At 42.2% G+C, this 16,748-nt stretch overlaps 1 protein-coding gene and 1 long non-coding RNA gene across 2 annotated transcripts in view; one reads left to right on the top strand and one right to left on the bottom strand.

The window, feature by feature from the left end:
• The window catches only part of PKP1 (plakophilin 1), a 287,100-nt gene that overhangs the window by 195,175 nt on the left and 75,177 nt on the right, over positions 1–16,748 (top strand). The window contains exons 10-11 of the mRNA XM_072137242.1: positions 1,948–2,101; positions 2,179–2,365. Of these exons, the coding sequence (XP_071993343.1) occupies positions 1,948–2,101; positions 2,179–2,365 (341 nt within the window). The remainder of the gene's footprint in view (positions 1–1,947; positions 2,102–2,178; positions 2,366–16,748) is intronic.
• Positions 1,919–4,016, bottom strand: LOC140118861 (uncharacterized). Its single transcript, XR_011853272.1, has 3 exons — positions 3,856–4,016; positions 3,557–3,614; positions 1,919–2,223 (listed from the first exon to the last, which is right to left on the bottom strand). It is a non-coding gene; the product is annotated as an uncharacterized lncRNA (long non-coding RNA).

Genomic DNA, 16,748 nt, shown 5'->3' with positions numbered 1-16,748 from the left:
GATTTACTGACACTGGGCGAAATTAACAGCACTCCACGGTCATGTGACACTGGGAGGAATTAACAGCACTCCATGGTCAGTGCTGAAATTGTGATTAAATTTGTGACTCCGCCACCTCCATGCCATGTAGGTGAGGAAGGAGGCAGCCAGTTGGGGGAGTGGGGGGGGCAAAGTTGTTCTTGCCTTTTGCCTCCCTACTTTCCTGTGCAGGTTTGTCCACATAACTATGCGAGGTCGGGCTTGGTGTAGTTATGCCTGTTGGCGCGGCCATCTGAGATCATCAAGCCTAAGCCTATTGATGTATTCGGCGGCACAGGGATAGCCTGCACGCCAGTGTACAAGTGATTTACTATTCAATTACCTAAATTTTTCTCTTGAATAAAGCCTGAAAATCTCTGTATCTACATCTGTTCTGGCACTTTTCTACCCCACTTGCCACATTTACTTTAGTCAAGTGTATCCAGATGGACTAACTGACCAAAGAAGTATGCACGAAACCCGACCCAGTGAGTCCTCTTTATCCAGCCTCCCCACCTCTGTGCCATACAGGTGTTGAAAGAGTTCTTTAAATCCATGATATTTTTGCCAGTTATAAATAATATTAAAATAAATAATCACAAAGAAATGAAGGGCAAAATGAGATCTATAGTGGTAAACAAATGGTACACACAAAGGATGGGAGGGGGCAGTAAACATACATGAAAGGTGGGTAACTCATTTGGTTCTAGGAGAGTTTTGTCAGTAATAGGCAGTCAAAATATAATGTATTGGATGCCCTAGTAATGTACAGCATTTCATAAACACAGCTTATGTGTTTATGTAAGTCTGTAAGATAAGACAGCAAAGGGTTAACTGTTTCAGGACACTAAGTTAATGCCTTTACACAACTCAATCCACATTCCATGCCCAGCATTTCTAACCCCTATGTCCTAAAATCCTAAACTAAACTAGACCTACTTACCTAAACCTGCCGTGGGTGAGTGCCACGATAAGGAGAGGGACAGACGATGTAACTTTGCAGCACAATGAGATCTAATTGCCTTTAAAGAGAACCTGTCATCAGGGACCTCATTTTCACTAAAGACAGATTGCAGAAGACCATTACAGCTGCATTGGAAATATGCCTTTCTGCTTTCTTTAAGCATTTGCATTACAATATAATTGTGTGTTGTAACTTACTCTGCACCCTGACATAATCCTCTGTGTAGTCCCAGGGGTTCTGCATTGGTTTGGTAAATTTCAAGAAAAAAACCTGTGAATTGTCTGTGCTGCATACTGCTCAGCTCTTGGACCCCACCTTTGTGGTCAAGTATAGCTCCTCCACCCCACCCCACCACCGATGTCAGCTCACCACACTGTGCAGGAGCAGCAGGGAGGAGCTGTACAAGAGCATAAAAGTGGGGGCTGAGAGCTGAGGAGTCTGCAGCACAGACAAGGCATATGTGTTGTTATTTGAAATGCATTCAAACCAAAGCCCAACCCCCAGAGGATTCTGTCAGGGTGCGAGGTAAGCTATCAAACACAAGTATATTGTAATGAAAATGCTCAAAGAAATAAGAAAGGCATATATGCCAGCTGTAATGTGCTTCTGTAACCTGTAGTGAAAAGAGGTCCCTGGTGACAGGTTCCCTTTTACAACGTCTACCCTGCTATCTTACTGAGAATCTGGACACGGGGCCTGCACATTTAACACTGCTGTGGAGGAGGTTAAGGGGTTGTTCAGCATAGGGTGCAGCGTGTGTCCAGTCTGGAGAGTTGTTTGCAGGAATGCTATCCTCTGTAATCACTCCATGCAGCTGCTTACACTGCAGCCAAACTCCACAAAGTAATGGAGCAGTGGTGATTTTCATTTGCCTACAAAAGCCAAATGGAGAGTTGTTCTTGTGCACATTTGTAAATTCCTTTTTGAAATTTGAAACATCTATAAGTGTATTTTTATTATTTTAGATGTCCAGTGGAATGAGTCAAATCATTGGACTGAAAGAAAATGGACTTCCTCAAATTGCACGTTTGCTCCAGTCTGGAAACTCTGATGTGGTAAAGACAGGAGCCTTGCTTCTTAGCAATATGTCTCGTCATCCATCCCTTCACAAGAGCATGGGTAGGATGGAATACTTTTTTCCATTTGCTAGTCATGCAGTCTTCTTGATGCTTTAATTTTATTATTTCTATTTGCAGGAACACAGGTGCTTGCAGATGTTTCTCGACTTTTGTCACAAACTCCTGGAAATACAACAAATTCAGAAGAAATAATGTCTTCTGCATGTTATACCATGCGAAATCTCATAATGGCTCAACCACAAATGGCAAAACAGAGCCTCTCTGGCAACTTGCTCGGAAATTTGGTCAACATGTGCAAGAATGGGTAAATGTTTATTTAAGTATGTCTTAACTTCATTGGGAGGCATGAGTAGATATCAGTTTGTGTAAAAATATTTTTTTTTTCATTGTGAAAGTAAATTAGTTTACAGATTTTTTTTAATTGTAACTCTTGTAATGAAGTTAGGCTTATATTGGATGTGCACAGCTGTCATAAAACATATGCTTTATAAATAAATTGTCAGATTGTATGAAAATTGCATTATACTTTATGGAGAATAGCTATTCTTGGAAACTGGAAGTGGCTTGAAAAGCTCATTCCCAAAAAGAAATAGGAACAAAATAGACACAGGGCAGAGGCTCTATTGTGATATTGTTTGCATTAAAGGACATCTACCACCAGGATGAAATACTGTGTGCAAATGAGCCTGAAGGGCTCCAGGCTCCATTAACACCTGTGGAACCTAGAGCCACTCAGGCTCATTTGCATACAGTCCTTCATCCTGGTGGTAGATGCCCTTTAAATGAGAAAGCAAATAAAAGTGAATACTAACCTACTGAAACGTTACCATAGCTTTTCTGGTTAAAGTCAAATATGTCTATTTGACTTTATGTCTATATGAGTATATGTCTATATGATGGCAGAGTATAAAAGAAGAAAAAAAAAAAAATCAGGCTGGAACCTTGCTTCTCACGATTCACAATGTTTAATTAAAAATCTCAATGGACAACAAGAAAACAAAATTAGTCAAGTAAAAAAAACATATAAAAGATATGTAGAATATATAAAAAAAAGTATGTCATTAGCGATAAATGATTAGATACAATGGGGGTCATTTACTAAGGGCCCGAATCGCTCTTTTTCGTCGGGTTTCCCGAAAATTATCGGTTTGCGCCAAATTGCCCCAGGTTTTTGTCGCACGCAATTGGATTGTGGCATTGGCGCCAGCACGCACGCAACGGAAATCGTGAATATGGCTTTCGGAAAACCCGACAGATTCGGAAAAACCACAGAATTTAAAAAAAATGTGTCGCTTGACACGCGCATACCTGCACCCTGCACCATATATAGATAAGTGAAGGACATATAGATCTATAAATAGACAAGTAAATAAATATGGATAAAAACAAAATAGTAATGCAAAAAATAGGGTATATATATATATATATATATATATATATATACACACACACACACACACACATGTAATGAAACATATAATATATGAGTGCCTACCCTATTATTCTTTGTGTGGTTAATTCCAGTTAGATATACAGGGAGAACCTGTGCTGGCCTAAAATGTAGGCAAATAAAATCAAAATGAATAAATGAGTACTATAGTAAGATAACGAGAAGTACTTAGGAATGTGTGTAAGTAACTTTGAAGATGTAGGGCAGACAGCTGTCAGTGGAAGAAAATTCTGTGGGGAAAGGTGAAGCATGAAGAGTAAACAATTGGGGAAACCAGGATAGCCTGCAAAGTAGATGGATTCGCTGCAGGAAGAGGAAAAGATAAACCAAATCAGATAACTCACATAGGTGCGGACACGAGCCGGGGTGGGCGCTGTGTTTCATGTCCATAGCGGCTTCGCGGGGGATTTAAATGGGAGCCGGGAGGGTAATGCGCATGAGCATATAGACGCGCGCTTGCGCGGTGAGTGTAAGTGGAGTCGGGATGAAGACAAGACTGCGCATGCATATATGTAGGAACGCGCATGCGCAGTGAGCATCGGTGTCTGAGATCTGAGTTTTCAACATGCAGTGACTGTGCCTGCGCATGGAACGGTGCACACGCGCAGTGAGAATCTAAGTGTGGAGCGGACATAACCGCTGGATAGTAGGAGGGTAAGCATGAGATGGAAAGCTTAGCGGGAGGAGATATGGTTCAGAGTGCTAATGTATACAGATATAAATAGTATTGAAAATAAAATGCTATGGAAAGATAAGAAATACTAATATATGAATGCTAAAGATTTAAGAGACTGTAATATCTAATATCTGGGTATGGAAGAGAGGGGTAACTGTAAGGGATGGGATACATGATGACAATGTGACCTGGTAGGAGCGATAAGGGTATGGGGGATACATCTCTATAATGGATCTGAAGGGATATGAACATGTTAGGATATTGAGAAGAATGATAAAGGAAATGAGATGGATGGTACTGGGGGTAGGATTGCATATTAGATGCGTTCAAGAGATTCATTAAGTCCATATCGGCACATGGTATTTAATTTGAATATCCAGAAGTTCTCCCTTTTAATGAGTTGCGATAACCGGTCTGGGTGATCTTTAGGGATCTGCTCGATGGGAAGGAGGGAAAGGTGGCTGGAGGTTAGAGGAACGCATGCGCGTTCTTACATATACGCATGCGTGTTCTTACATAAACGCATGCGTAGTCTTGTCTCCATCACGACTCCACTTACACTCAGCGCGCAAGCGCACATCTATACAGTCATGCGCATTACCCTCCCGGCTCCCATTTAAATCCCCCGCAAAGCCAGCATTGAGTTGAAACGCAGCGCCCACCCCGGCTCGCGTCCGCACCTATGTGAGTTATCTGATTTGGTTTATCTTTTTCTCTTCCTGCGGCGGATCCATCTACTTTGCAGGCTATCCTGGTTTCCCCAATTGTTTACTAAGTACTCTTCATGCTTCACCTTTCCCCACAGAATTTTCTTCCACTGACAGCTGTCTGCCCTACAACTTCAAAGGTATCTAAACACATTCCTAAGTACTTCTCGTTATCTTACTATAGTACTCATTTATGCATTTTGATTTTATTCACCTACATTTTAGGACAGCACAGGTTCTCCCTGTATATCTAACTGGGACTAACCACACAAAGAATAATAGGGTAGGCACTCATATGTTTCATTACATGTGTATATATATGTATGTACATATATACCCTATTTTTTGCATTACTATTTAGTTTTTATCTATATTTATTTACTTGTCCATTTATAGATCTATATGTCCTTCACTTATCTATATATATTTTCAATATATATTGTATCTAATCATTTTTTCGGTATTGTCATACTTTTTTGTATATATTCTACATATCTTTTATGTGTTTTTTCACTTGACTCTAATTTTTACTCATTACTAATTTTGTACTAATTACATATCTATTCTATGTCCGAGATTGATATTATCTTTTAGAAATTTTTATTGTATTTATTTCTTGTTACAACTATAGAAACTGTTTTTCGGACCTGATGAAGGAGGCACTCTGCTTCCGAAACGTGTTGTCCATTGAGATTTTGAATTAAACATTGTGAATATTGAGCAGCACGGTTACAGCCTGATTTTTTTTTTCTTCTTTTATCCTCTGCCATCATCTGATACAGTATCCAGTACTGGATTTCAGGTTTACTGCAGCAGCTCTACTGTGATATTTCTATCACTTATTTTTGTGTTATGTGTTTAATGTGAACGCAGACACACTGACAGTTCTGCTTTCATCCTCCAGTTATCGGTATCTAGCTTGCACTGTGTTTAAACTTTTTTCATTATATATTACTATGGGGCAGATTTACTTACCCGGTCCATTCACGATCCAGGGGCGCGTTCTCTGCGGTGGATTCGGGTCCGGCCGGGATTCATTAAGGCAGTTCCTCTGACGTCCACCAGGTGGCGGATGTTGCGCTGAAGAGCATCGGAACGCACTCAAGTTCACCGGCCTATTCCTAGTGAAGGTAAGTGCAAGCTCCGCGACACATTTTTTTTTTTTAAATGCGGCGGTTTTTCCGAATCCGTCGGGTTTTCGTTCGGCCATGCCCCCCGATTTCGGCGCAAATCGGAAATATTCAGGTAACACGTCGAGAAAACGCGAATCGGGCCCTTAGTAAATGACCCCTGCGCCAAAATCCCAGGGCAATTCAGGGGAAATCGGCGCAAATCGGAAATATTCGGGTAACACGTCGAGAAAACGCGAATCGGGCCCTTAGTAAATGACCCCCTATATGTCTATATGACTCTATGTCTATATGAGTTTTTATTATGGCTTCTATGCAATGAAAATTTTGTAATTCCTGGCTGTTTATTTCCCCCTACCAAGTGGGGGGAGTGGACAGTGCTGGCTCTTTTTCTATAACCTGCTCCAGGCACCACACACAATTTAAAGCATATTTAAAGATCTGGCTACACAAACTGCTCAAGGCACCATTGACTTGCATTATGCATGGCCCCGGTGAGCTCTCCATGTCTCAACACACCATTACCGAGCCACAATGTCAGGAGCGTTTTCCATCTGCACCTCACAAGAAAGATATTTAAATCGTGTTTACATAAGAACAATGTGAATTCAATGTTAGGATGCATTTACACATTTCGTTTAGATTGTGTTAACATCACCTTGATTTAATCTCTTAGTGACCAAGCTCATTTGCGCCTTGATGACCACGGCTTATTTTTCAAAAACCATCTGACATATTGGACGCAGAGCTGATGCCGGCTCAGTTTTTGGGACATTCTGATGAATTTTATTTTTATTTTTTATTTACTTTTGTGTGTTTTTTGTTTTTTCAATACTATTATATAAACTAGTGATTATGTGATCACTAGTTCATACTAATGCACTGCAATAACCATGTATTGCAGTGTATTAGAAGTGTCAGCCTGTGCATCAGCCCCTGGCTGGACCGAGCAGGCATGTGCTGTTGGTCTAACCGAAGGTCCTGCATGTGCAGGAAGGAGCAGTGCCTCAGATGTCCTATGACAACCGCGACCCTGCTCTAACAGTCCGGATAAACTCTGTTCCGATCCAGCTATTATCTGGGCAGCCAGATATTGTGGGGTCCCGGGAGGAGAGGGAGCCCCCTTCCACTGCAGGTATGTAGATTCCCCGGTCATTACATTGACTGCTGGATATATTGGCTTAACAGCTGGATTGGAACGGAGTTCCGATCCGGACTGTTAGAGCAGGGTCGCGGCTGTCATAGGAAAGCTGGGGTGCTGCTCCTCCCTGCACGGGGGCTATGCAGACCTTAGGTTAGGCCGAAGGAGTAACCCTGGCGGCCTAGCCTAAGGCCCCTTAGTGACTGATGGAGAAATCCGATTGGGGGTTACTAAGGGGTTAAACCACGTTTATGTCAAAGCAATGTTTATGTCGGAAATGCAATGTTTATGACCTCACGTTGTCGTAAACCGCATTAATCTAAACGCAATGTGAACGAGAGGTTGATATATAGGGGGTTTGTAATATATATATTTCTTTAAATCAGAAACTTTTATTGCTTTCACTTATAGCATAAATATGCACAATACAAAAATTGCCAGTAGTCAGTGCACATTAATATAAATGTATATTCAATATAAACATATATAACAATCCACATATCCCCCCCCCCCCCAACCTCTCCCTGGTCTGCCACCTCTCCCTTAATCCATCCAGTCATCACACATCCAATACAGCCCTCAGTATACTAAGACAACCCTTACTGCCCCAGTATACTCCCCAAATTTAACCTGGACCAACCTCTCCGCAATTCCTCAGTTGCCAATCCTGGAAACTCCACCCAGTCAAGCCACTGTTTCTCAAATTTTTTGAGATTACCCCTTTTCTGGTAAACCTTCATTTCCATCCATATAGTTTTGTTTGTCATATTTATCACCTCACCCAACCCTGGAGGATCCGCATAGCCTAGCTATGCTTTTCCTGACTTGGTAAAGAAATTTTGCCACAGCCAAGCATTCATTCTGAGTCCCCTGTTGTCCATCCATACAGCTCAGTAGACCAACCTTAGGATCATGGGGAAGCCTTATGTTATATATCCGATCCATCAAATCCTCTGCCTCCTTCCACAGGCTCTCTAATGCTGCACATGATCAAAACATATGCCATCCATCTGCCCTCTCTTCTTGACACCAGGGACACCTTGCATCCTCCCTCAATCCCATTTTCCATAGGACATATGGCGTCCTGCACATTGAAAAAACAAGAGAAATCCAGCTCACCAATCGTACGATCTGCTTCCAGCGCACGGACACGAGGAGATCCCCCATAGACTCAAGGCAATGGCAAATTTGTAGAAAGACCAGCGCTTCAGGAAACAGTTGTAGTATAAAAATACATAAGTTTTCTTTATTCGTTCCTCTTTAAAAACATATGTCACGGCAGTGTGCACAAACAAAGGATACACGGGGTAAATCCAACGCGTTTCGCTCAGATGAGCTTAATCATGGATACATCTACAAGAAGTTCTTACCTCTATTTAACCCCTTAGCGCTCCGCGCCGTAGCTGTACTGCGCAGCTTCCCACTATTGGCGCTCAGCGCAGTACAGCTACTGCGCGAGCGCATACTATTTTAGAATTGTCACCACGTCGCGAGACATGGTGACATCGGGATGAGATTTGGGTGACAGAGGCAGGAGGAGTTCCTGTCTCCGTCACCCGACCAATCAAATCGGTCCCGCCCGCCGATCGCCGTAATTGGCCAGTCAAACCTGACTGGCCAATTACAGCGATTTTAGGCTAAAAAACTTGGTTTTAGCCCTTTCCTCTTCCTCCAGCGGCACCATTTTGGTTTGGTATCGCTGGAGAGAGGAAAGAGCGTTACTGTGTGCACCAAAATACACTTTTACACTATAAATAGTGTTCTGATCCCTATTGTTCCCTACAAATCCCTATCCCTATCTGTTTTTTCCTGTGTCCTGTGTGTTCCCTGTGTGATCGCCTTGTGTGATCCCACGTGTCTTCCGTTTTTCCCTGTCTGTCCCTTCTGAACCCAAACGCACTTTTCAGTGCGCTGTGTTAGCGTTGTTCTGCACTGGACGCACTTTTCAGTGCGCCGTGTGAATAGCGCTGCACAGAATCTTTAGCAGTCTTAGCAGTAGTTAGTTTGTCTTAGGGCAAGCTAGGTGCATTTGTTGCGCGGTGCACATAGGTTTTTTTTTCGGTGCCTGCTAATATTTTTTTCCAGAGCGCCGTAGGTGTACCCGTACTTAGCTATTTTTTGTGTGTGCCATCTGTGCGGCTGGTCCGTGTAGTTTAGTGCGCATTATTTTTTTTGTGTGCTATCTGTGCGGCTTGTCCGTGTAGTTTAGTGCACATTATTTTTTTTGTGTGCTATCTGTGCGGCTTGTCCGTGTAGTTTGGTGTGCATTACCTTTTTTTTTTGTGTGCTATCTGTGCGGCTTGTCCGTGTAGTTTAGTGCACATTATTTTTTGTGTGTGCCATCTGTGCGGCTTGTCCGTGTAGTTTGGTGTGCATTATATTTTTTTTTTTTTGTGTGCCTGCTAGACGGTTTATCCGTGTAGTTTGGTGCACATTATCTAATTTTACTAGTTTTCTATTTTTTTTGTGTGCAATGTCTCAGAAGACGTACACCGTGTTGGAGGCATATAACATGCTTGCCTCTGACACCGAGTGAGCTAGTGGGGATGATGGTCCCTTTTACCTATCATCATCCTCCTGCTCATCTTCCAGTGACCTGGAAGGACCCCCAAGAAGGCGCCGTAGGGTTTCAGGGACATCTGCGATTGAAGTGCCTGGGACTTCTGCAGGAGAAGTGCCTGGGACTTCTGCAGGAGAAGTGCCTGGGACTTCTGCAGGAGAAGTGCCTGGGACTTCTGCAGGAGAAGTGCCTGGGACTTCTGCAGGAGAAGCGTCTGGGGCTTCCACTGACCCCACATGGGTAGCCCCAGATAGTTATACCCCTCAGGTCCCTGACTTTTTGGACCATCCTGGAATTAACTTTGACACGACAGGGCTCAGAGCTGTGGACTTTTTTAAGTTTTTTTTTGATGAGGAGCTGCTGAATATTATTATATTTCAGACAAATCTCTACGCTGCACAACATATTGCCCAAAACCCCACGTCCTTTTATGCACAACCCTACAGGTGGACTCCTGTCACTGCAGCAGAGATGTACAAGTATTGGGGCATAATACTCCTCATGGGGATAGTAAAGAAGCCTTCAATCAGGGACTACTGGAACACAGATATACTGTACCACACCCCCATGTTCCGCATGGCAATGAGCAGGATGTGCTTTGAAGCCATCCATAAGTTTTTGCACTACACTGACAACACACAGTGCCCACCCAGAGGTGACCCCAGTTATGATCGGTTATTTAAGGTCAGGCCCATATTAGATCATTTTAGTGCCAAGTTTGCCCAGGCATATACCCCCGCCAAACATGTGAGCATAGACGAGTCCCTGGTACAATTCAAAGGGAGACTTCAATTCCGCCAGTACCTGCCCAATAAGAGGGCAAGGTATGGTGTGAAAATGTATAAGCTGTGCGAAAGTTCATCAGGGTACACATACAAGTTCAGGGTATATGAAGGGAAGGACTCCACTATAGTGCCCCCAGAATGCCCCCCCTTCCTGGGTGTTACAGGGAAGATATTGTGGGATTTAGTGCACCCACTGCTGGACCAGGGCTACCACCTCTACCTGGACAATTTCTACACCAGCACCACCCTGTTCAAGTGCCTCAATTCCAGAAATACTGCGGCATGCGGCACTGTACGCAGAAATCAGAGAGGTCTCCCTAAGTCGCTGCTTGGGCAAAAACTTAAAAGGCACGAAAGCAGGGCACTATGCAGCGACTCTGTATTGTGTGTTAAGTACAAGGACAAGAGAGAGGTCCTTGTATTAACTACAATACATGAGCACACCACCACCCCTGTCCCAGTACGAGGTCCCAGTACAGAAACCCCCAAGCCAGACTGTATTTTAGATTATAACAAATACATGGGAGGGGTGGACTTGTCTGACCAGGTGCTTCAGCCGTACAATGCCATGCGGAAGTCGAGGGTGTGGTACAAGAAGCTGGCCGTGCACATCATGCAGATGGCATTGTATAATGCTTATGTGCTGCATCGATATGCCGGCCAGAGGGGAACTTTCCTGGAATTTCAAGAGGTGGTAATAAAGTACTTTCTTTTTGGAGACCAGGAAGGGGGGAGTGCTAGCACATCTGGAAGTGAGCCCACATCACGTATTGTACCAGGGCAGCACTTTCCAGGAGTAGTTCCCCAAACAGCCAGCAAGGGAAGGTCACAAAAGAGGTGCAGGGTATGCTCCAAAAATGGCATTCGGAATGACACCATTCATCACTGTGAGACATGCCCAGAAAAACCAGGGTTATATATGAAAGATTGCTTCCGAATTTATCATACATCCCTGGATTTTTAGAGTACCCTGTTGTTACCCTGACGCACAGCTTATACATCATGCCGCATGCCGCACCTTCCCTTCTAAGCCCTGCCATGTGCCCAGCCTGTAGATTACTGTCCCGTATGCTTTACCCGGGAAAACATGCATCATGATTTTTAGGGTGTTTGTCTCCTATGGCAGCAGCTGGGCACAAAATGACATAATGGATATTTTTTACTATGCACTATCCATTTTGCACTTTTTCAGGGGTCCACCTGTGGGGTTAAAATGCTAAATATACCCCTAGATTAATTCATGGAGGGGTGTAGTTTCCAAAATAGGGTCAGTTCTTAGGGGTTTCTACTGTACTGGCCCCTATTGGCATCTACAAATCTTTCATGATGCCAAAAAGAAAAAAAAAAATGTACAATGTCTGTGCTCCAACAAGTTATTCCCTTTTGAGCCCTGCCGTGTCTCCATCCTACAGATTATTGCCTCCTATGGGGTATTGCCCTAACCGGGGTAACCCACAGAATGATTTTTGATGTGTTTTTCCCCAGTGGCACGAAATTTTTACTCTGCACCATTTACTTTGCATTCAATTTTGACCAGCGTGTCGGGGGTTAAAATGCTCACCACGACCACCGATAAATTCTTTGAGGGGTCTAGTTTCCGTAATGATATCATTTATTGGGGGTTTCTATTGCACTGGCACCTCACGGGCCCTGCCAACATGACATGGCACTCCAAATCCAAACGTGTGAAAACGGAGCTGGAAAATCAAAATTTCACTCCTTCCGTTCTCATCCCTTCTGTGTGCCCAGTCTGTAAATTATTGGCACATGTGTGGTATTGCCGTACTCGGGACAACCCGCAGAATGATTTTTGGGGTGTTTGTCTAAAGTGGCATGGGTTGGGCACAGTATATAAGGCACTAAAATGACATTTTTGAGATAAAAACGCAATTTTTACAATGCATCATTTACTTTGCATTCAATTTTGACCAGCGTGTTGGGGGTTAAAATGCTCACCACAACCACCGATAAATTCTTTGAGGGGTCTAGTTTCCGAAATGGTGACATTTTGGGGGGTTTTCTATTGTACTTTTACTTCAGGGGCTCTTCAATTACACTGTGGCACCACAAAATATTTGCAGCCAAATTGGCCTTCCAAATTCCCAGTATCGCTAACTCTGTTCTGGACATCACTGTGCGGGTAAACAGCAGCTGACATCCACATGTCTGGTATTGCCGTACTCGGAAGAAGCAGGGCAAGAAATTAGGAATATATATTTACCTCAAATTCCTTCTGAATGTAACCATTTTAGGGCTAAATTGGAAAGATTGAAATCAAAAATTGAAATGCTTCCGGAAAAATAATTAAAGGGTTAACAGACTTCTTAAATGCTGATTTGAATAGGTTGAGATGTTAGGTTCATAAAATGGTGTTACTTGTGGGGGTATATAGTACATAAGCCTTTATAGGGCACTTCCAAACTGAATTGATCACCAAAAAGTTCGCATTTTTCAAATTTCAAGAAAATCTGAGAAGTTGCTACTAAAACTTCAAACCTTCTCACATCCATAAAAAAAATGGAAACTTAAAACAAATAATGGATATAAAAAGAAGACCAATGGCAAAAGGTTTCTATCAAAAAAAATTTGTGGTATCACTTTTTGTCTAAAAAGTATAACATTTGAAACTTTGAAAATAGTAATTTTTTTTCAAATTTTTCCTAAATTTTTGAATTTTTACCCCCCCAAAAAAGGAACGGATCACCGAAATGACACTACTAACATAAACTACAATGTCTCACGAGAAAACAGTCTCAAAATCACAGAGATATCTTAAAGCGTTGAAAAGTTATTACCACAGGAAGAGACACTGGTCAAATAAAAAAAAAAAAGTAGCGAGCCTTAACCTGCAAACAGGCTGCGTCCTTAAGGGGTTAAACACCGCGCTTCTCCAGGGCGTGTGATGTCACGACCACGTGTCCGAGTCACATGACCAGCACATGATGCAACGATCACGTGTCCGGATCACATGATCGGGACAGCCACACCCCCTAACAGGGAAAGACGCAGTGAGTTAAAAACTTAATCACATTATTAAAAACAACCTAGCTTCATGTATGGTGGGACTGTGGAGTGGTGGCAGCAGTGTGGAACGCCATTTGGGATCTTTACAAGCAGCTATACGGCTCCATAGGGAGCATTTCCCCTGATATTGCTTTGTTATCAATGCTCCCAGGGCGGCTTAGAGACATCAAAAAAGGCCTCCTACGACACTGTATAGTGGCAATGAGACTGGTAATCCCTAGATTGTGGAAATCCACTTCTCCACCTACCAGATTACTGTGGGTGGAAGAGATGGACAGGCTGAGATGTATGGAGGAGCTGAGAGCATTAGATAACAATCAATATGATGTTTTTCATAAAACCTGGTACAGATGGGACATGTTCAGGAACTCACCCGCTCTACTCTCTTGGATATAGATGCCGTGATTGTGGGCACCGCTGTTCCAGCAACATGGGGTACCCCCCAACCTTGATGTGTAGTGATTGATTTCATGTCCCCCCCTCCCCCTTTTTCTTTCCCCTCCCCTCTTTCCCTACCCCCCTTATTTTTCCACTTCTGGATGTTTAGTTAATGTTAGATACGTTCATATTTGCTTGGTTGAGCTTGAGTCCTACTTGATTATGAATCTTTGTCATAACTAAATATGGGGCTGCGACCCGAACATGTGCCTGACTTGTAGGCTTCTCGCTCGCTCGCAATAAAGTTTATTGAACCATAAAAACAACCTAGAAAGTATTATATTGGAGAGGACGGTAAGGTGCAAATATGTTAGAATAGCGTGTATAGCCAAATATATCTCTTATTTATATCGGAATCATCTAAAATAGGTATATATAGCACATTAGCACTTAGAACTTAGTAACGAGCATGATAGAGTGACATATGCAACTAAATGTAGTCTGCCCTTTAGACCCAATCATTTACTTCCGGGAAAACTGTACACAGGGAATATTTAAAAAATATATAAATATATAATCAATTAATGCCATGAACCAGGTGGCCAGCATACCAAGCTGAAACATCCAGACCAAAAAAAAAACAAAAAACTGGTAGATGACATGCACTTATAAATGACAATAAATATCAAAACAATATGACATGTAATTATATATGACAATAAATGTTAAGACGATATGATGTTGATACATAGGTCCAAGCACTTTATTACAAGAACATCATAGTTAACTAATCGTGGTGTATTTATGGACCAACATGTATCATCCAAGATTGCAATTAACACAAAAAAACATAAGTATGTAAGTTGTAAGGTTCCTAGAACCCTTAATAGCACAGGATTTAATCCTGTCTTAGATTCAATCCGGATGGTTGTGTAGTTTTTAGAGTAAACATCCAATAGGTTTCCCTATTCATCAGTTTTTTCTTATGGTCACCACCCCTGGTCTGTTTTTTTACTTTTTCTATTCCCATCCACTTGAAGGAACTAGTGTCCCCATGGTGGGTTTCCCGGAAATGTTTGGAGACCGCAGAGATATTGGTTAGATTGATGTTCCTAATATCAGAAAGATGTTTTCTAATCCTTACTTTGAGTGGATTCGTGGTACATCCTACATACTGTTTATTGCAAGAAATGCATGTGATGAGATATACCATATAAGAGGTGTTACAGTTGATATATGTTTGTATCTTGTAGCTAATGTTCGTTGTACATGATGAAAAAGTGTTCGTTGTTGATAGGAAACCACATGTTAAACATCGTATATGACCACATTTACGGTTTCCCGCATGATGCAACCAAGAATAATTGTTTGTGTTCTTCTCAGTGTATGTAAAGAGACTCGGGGACACCATAGACCCAATAGTTGGGGCCTTTCTGGAGATAAACCGTACTCCTCGCTCAAGGCAAATTTTTAAATCGTTGTCTTGCTCTAGAATGGGCAGGTATTTATTTACAACTTTTTTAATCTGGTGGAATTGGTTGCTATAAGTAGTAGTGAAGGAGATGGGGGTCAAATTATCCCCTCTTATTTGTGAAGTATTGTGTTGTTTATCTTCCAAAAGGGTGGACCTCTGTATGTTGCTCAATCTTTTTTTAGCAGAGGACAGAATCTTAGGTCTGTACCTTCTCTCTTTCAATCTGTGTTCCCAATCTATTAGATGTTGATTAAATATAGCATCTGTAGAACTGTTTCTGCGAATACGAGTTAGTTCCCCGATTGGGATATTGTCCACGACCTGTTTCGGATGGCACGACGTGGACAACAAAATGGTATTCCCCGATACCTGTTTCCGAAAGGGGGACACTATGACCATGTCATCTCCTTCCTTCAAAGTGACATCTAAGAAATCTATACTTGGACCCCCAAAATGGTGTGTGAATTTTAAATTCATATCATTTGTGTTCAAGTAAGAAACAAAATTCTCAAATTCAAGTGATGTGTCATTCCAAATCCACAACAGGTCGTCTATATAGCGGCCAAACCACTCTATAGACGACCTGTGTGGATTACTGTCACAAAAAATATAATGTTTCTCCCATTGTATCATATAGATATTTGCAAGGGAGGCGGAAAACAGCCCCCATAGGAGCCCCCTCCACTTGCAAATAGTAATGAGTATTAAATATAAAAAAATTGTTTTCCAGGAGAAACTCAGTTGTCATTAGGATGTATTCTTTTAGTTCCAAAGAGTACGTACTAAATTCATCCAAATGTTTGGCCAGATATATAAGAGCTTTCTTATGGGGAATTGATGAATACAGAGCACATACGTCACAAGACGTCCAACCATAAGTGCTCTTCCACTTAAATGCCTCAATTTTTTGGAGTAGGTGCTTGGTGTCCCGAAGGTAGCTGGGTGTGACCCAGGTTAAAGGTTGCAAGTAATGGTCAAGCCAATCTCCCAGTCTCTCCCCAAGGCTCCCAATGCCAGCGACAATATGTCGACATGTCGGGGGAAAAATCCCTTTGTGGACCTTGGGGAGAGAGTGGAAGATGGGCATGACGGGGAACCTAACATATAAAAAATCCTTGAGCTTTTCATTCAGCACCCCAAGTGCTATGCCTTCCTCTAGATGTTTCATCATGTTAATTTGACAGCTTTTTGTTGGATCAGTGGAAAGTCTACGGTATGTTGTAGGATCATTCAAGAGCTCCTCGTTTATTTTTTTGTATAAGGATGCGTTCATAAGAACGATGGAGCCCCCTTTGTCCGTACTCTTTATTGTTAGATCTTTATTATTCCGAAGATCTCGTAGGGAGAGTCTTTCCGAACTAG

This window comes from Engystomops pustulosus, chromosome 2 (assembly GCF_040894005.1).
Source record: "Engystomops pustulosus chromosome 2, aEngPut4.maternal, whole genome shotgun sequence".
NCBI lineage: Eukaryota > Metazoa > Chordata > Amphibia > Anura > Leptodactylidae > Engystomops > Engystomops pustulosus.
This window is presented reverse-complemented; position numbering and strand designations above follow the sequence as displayed.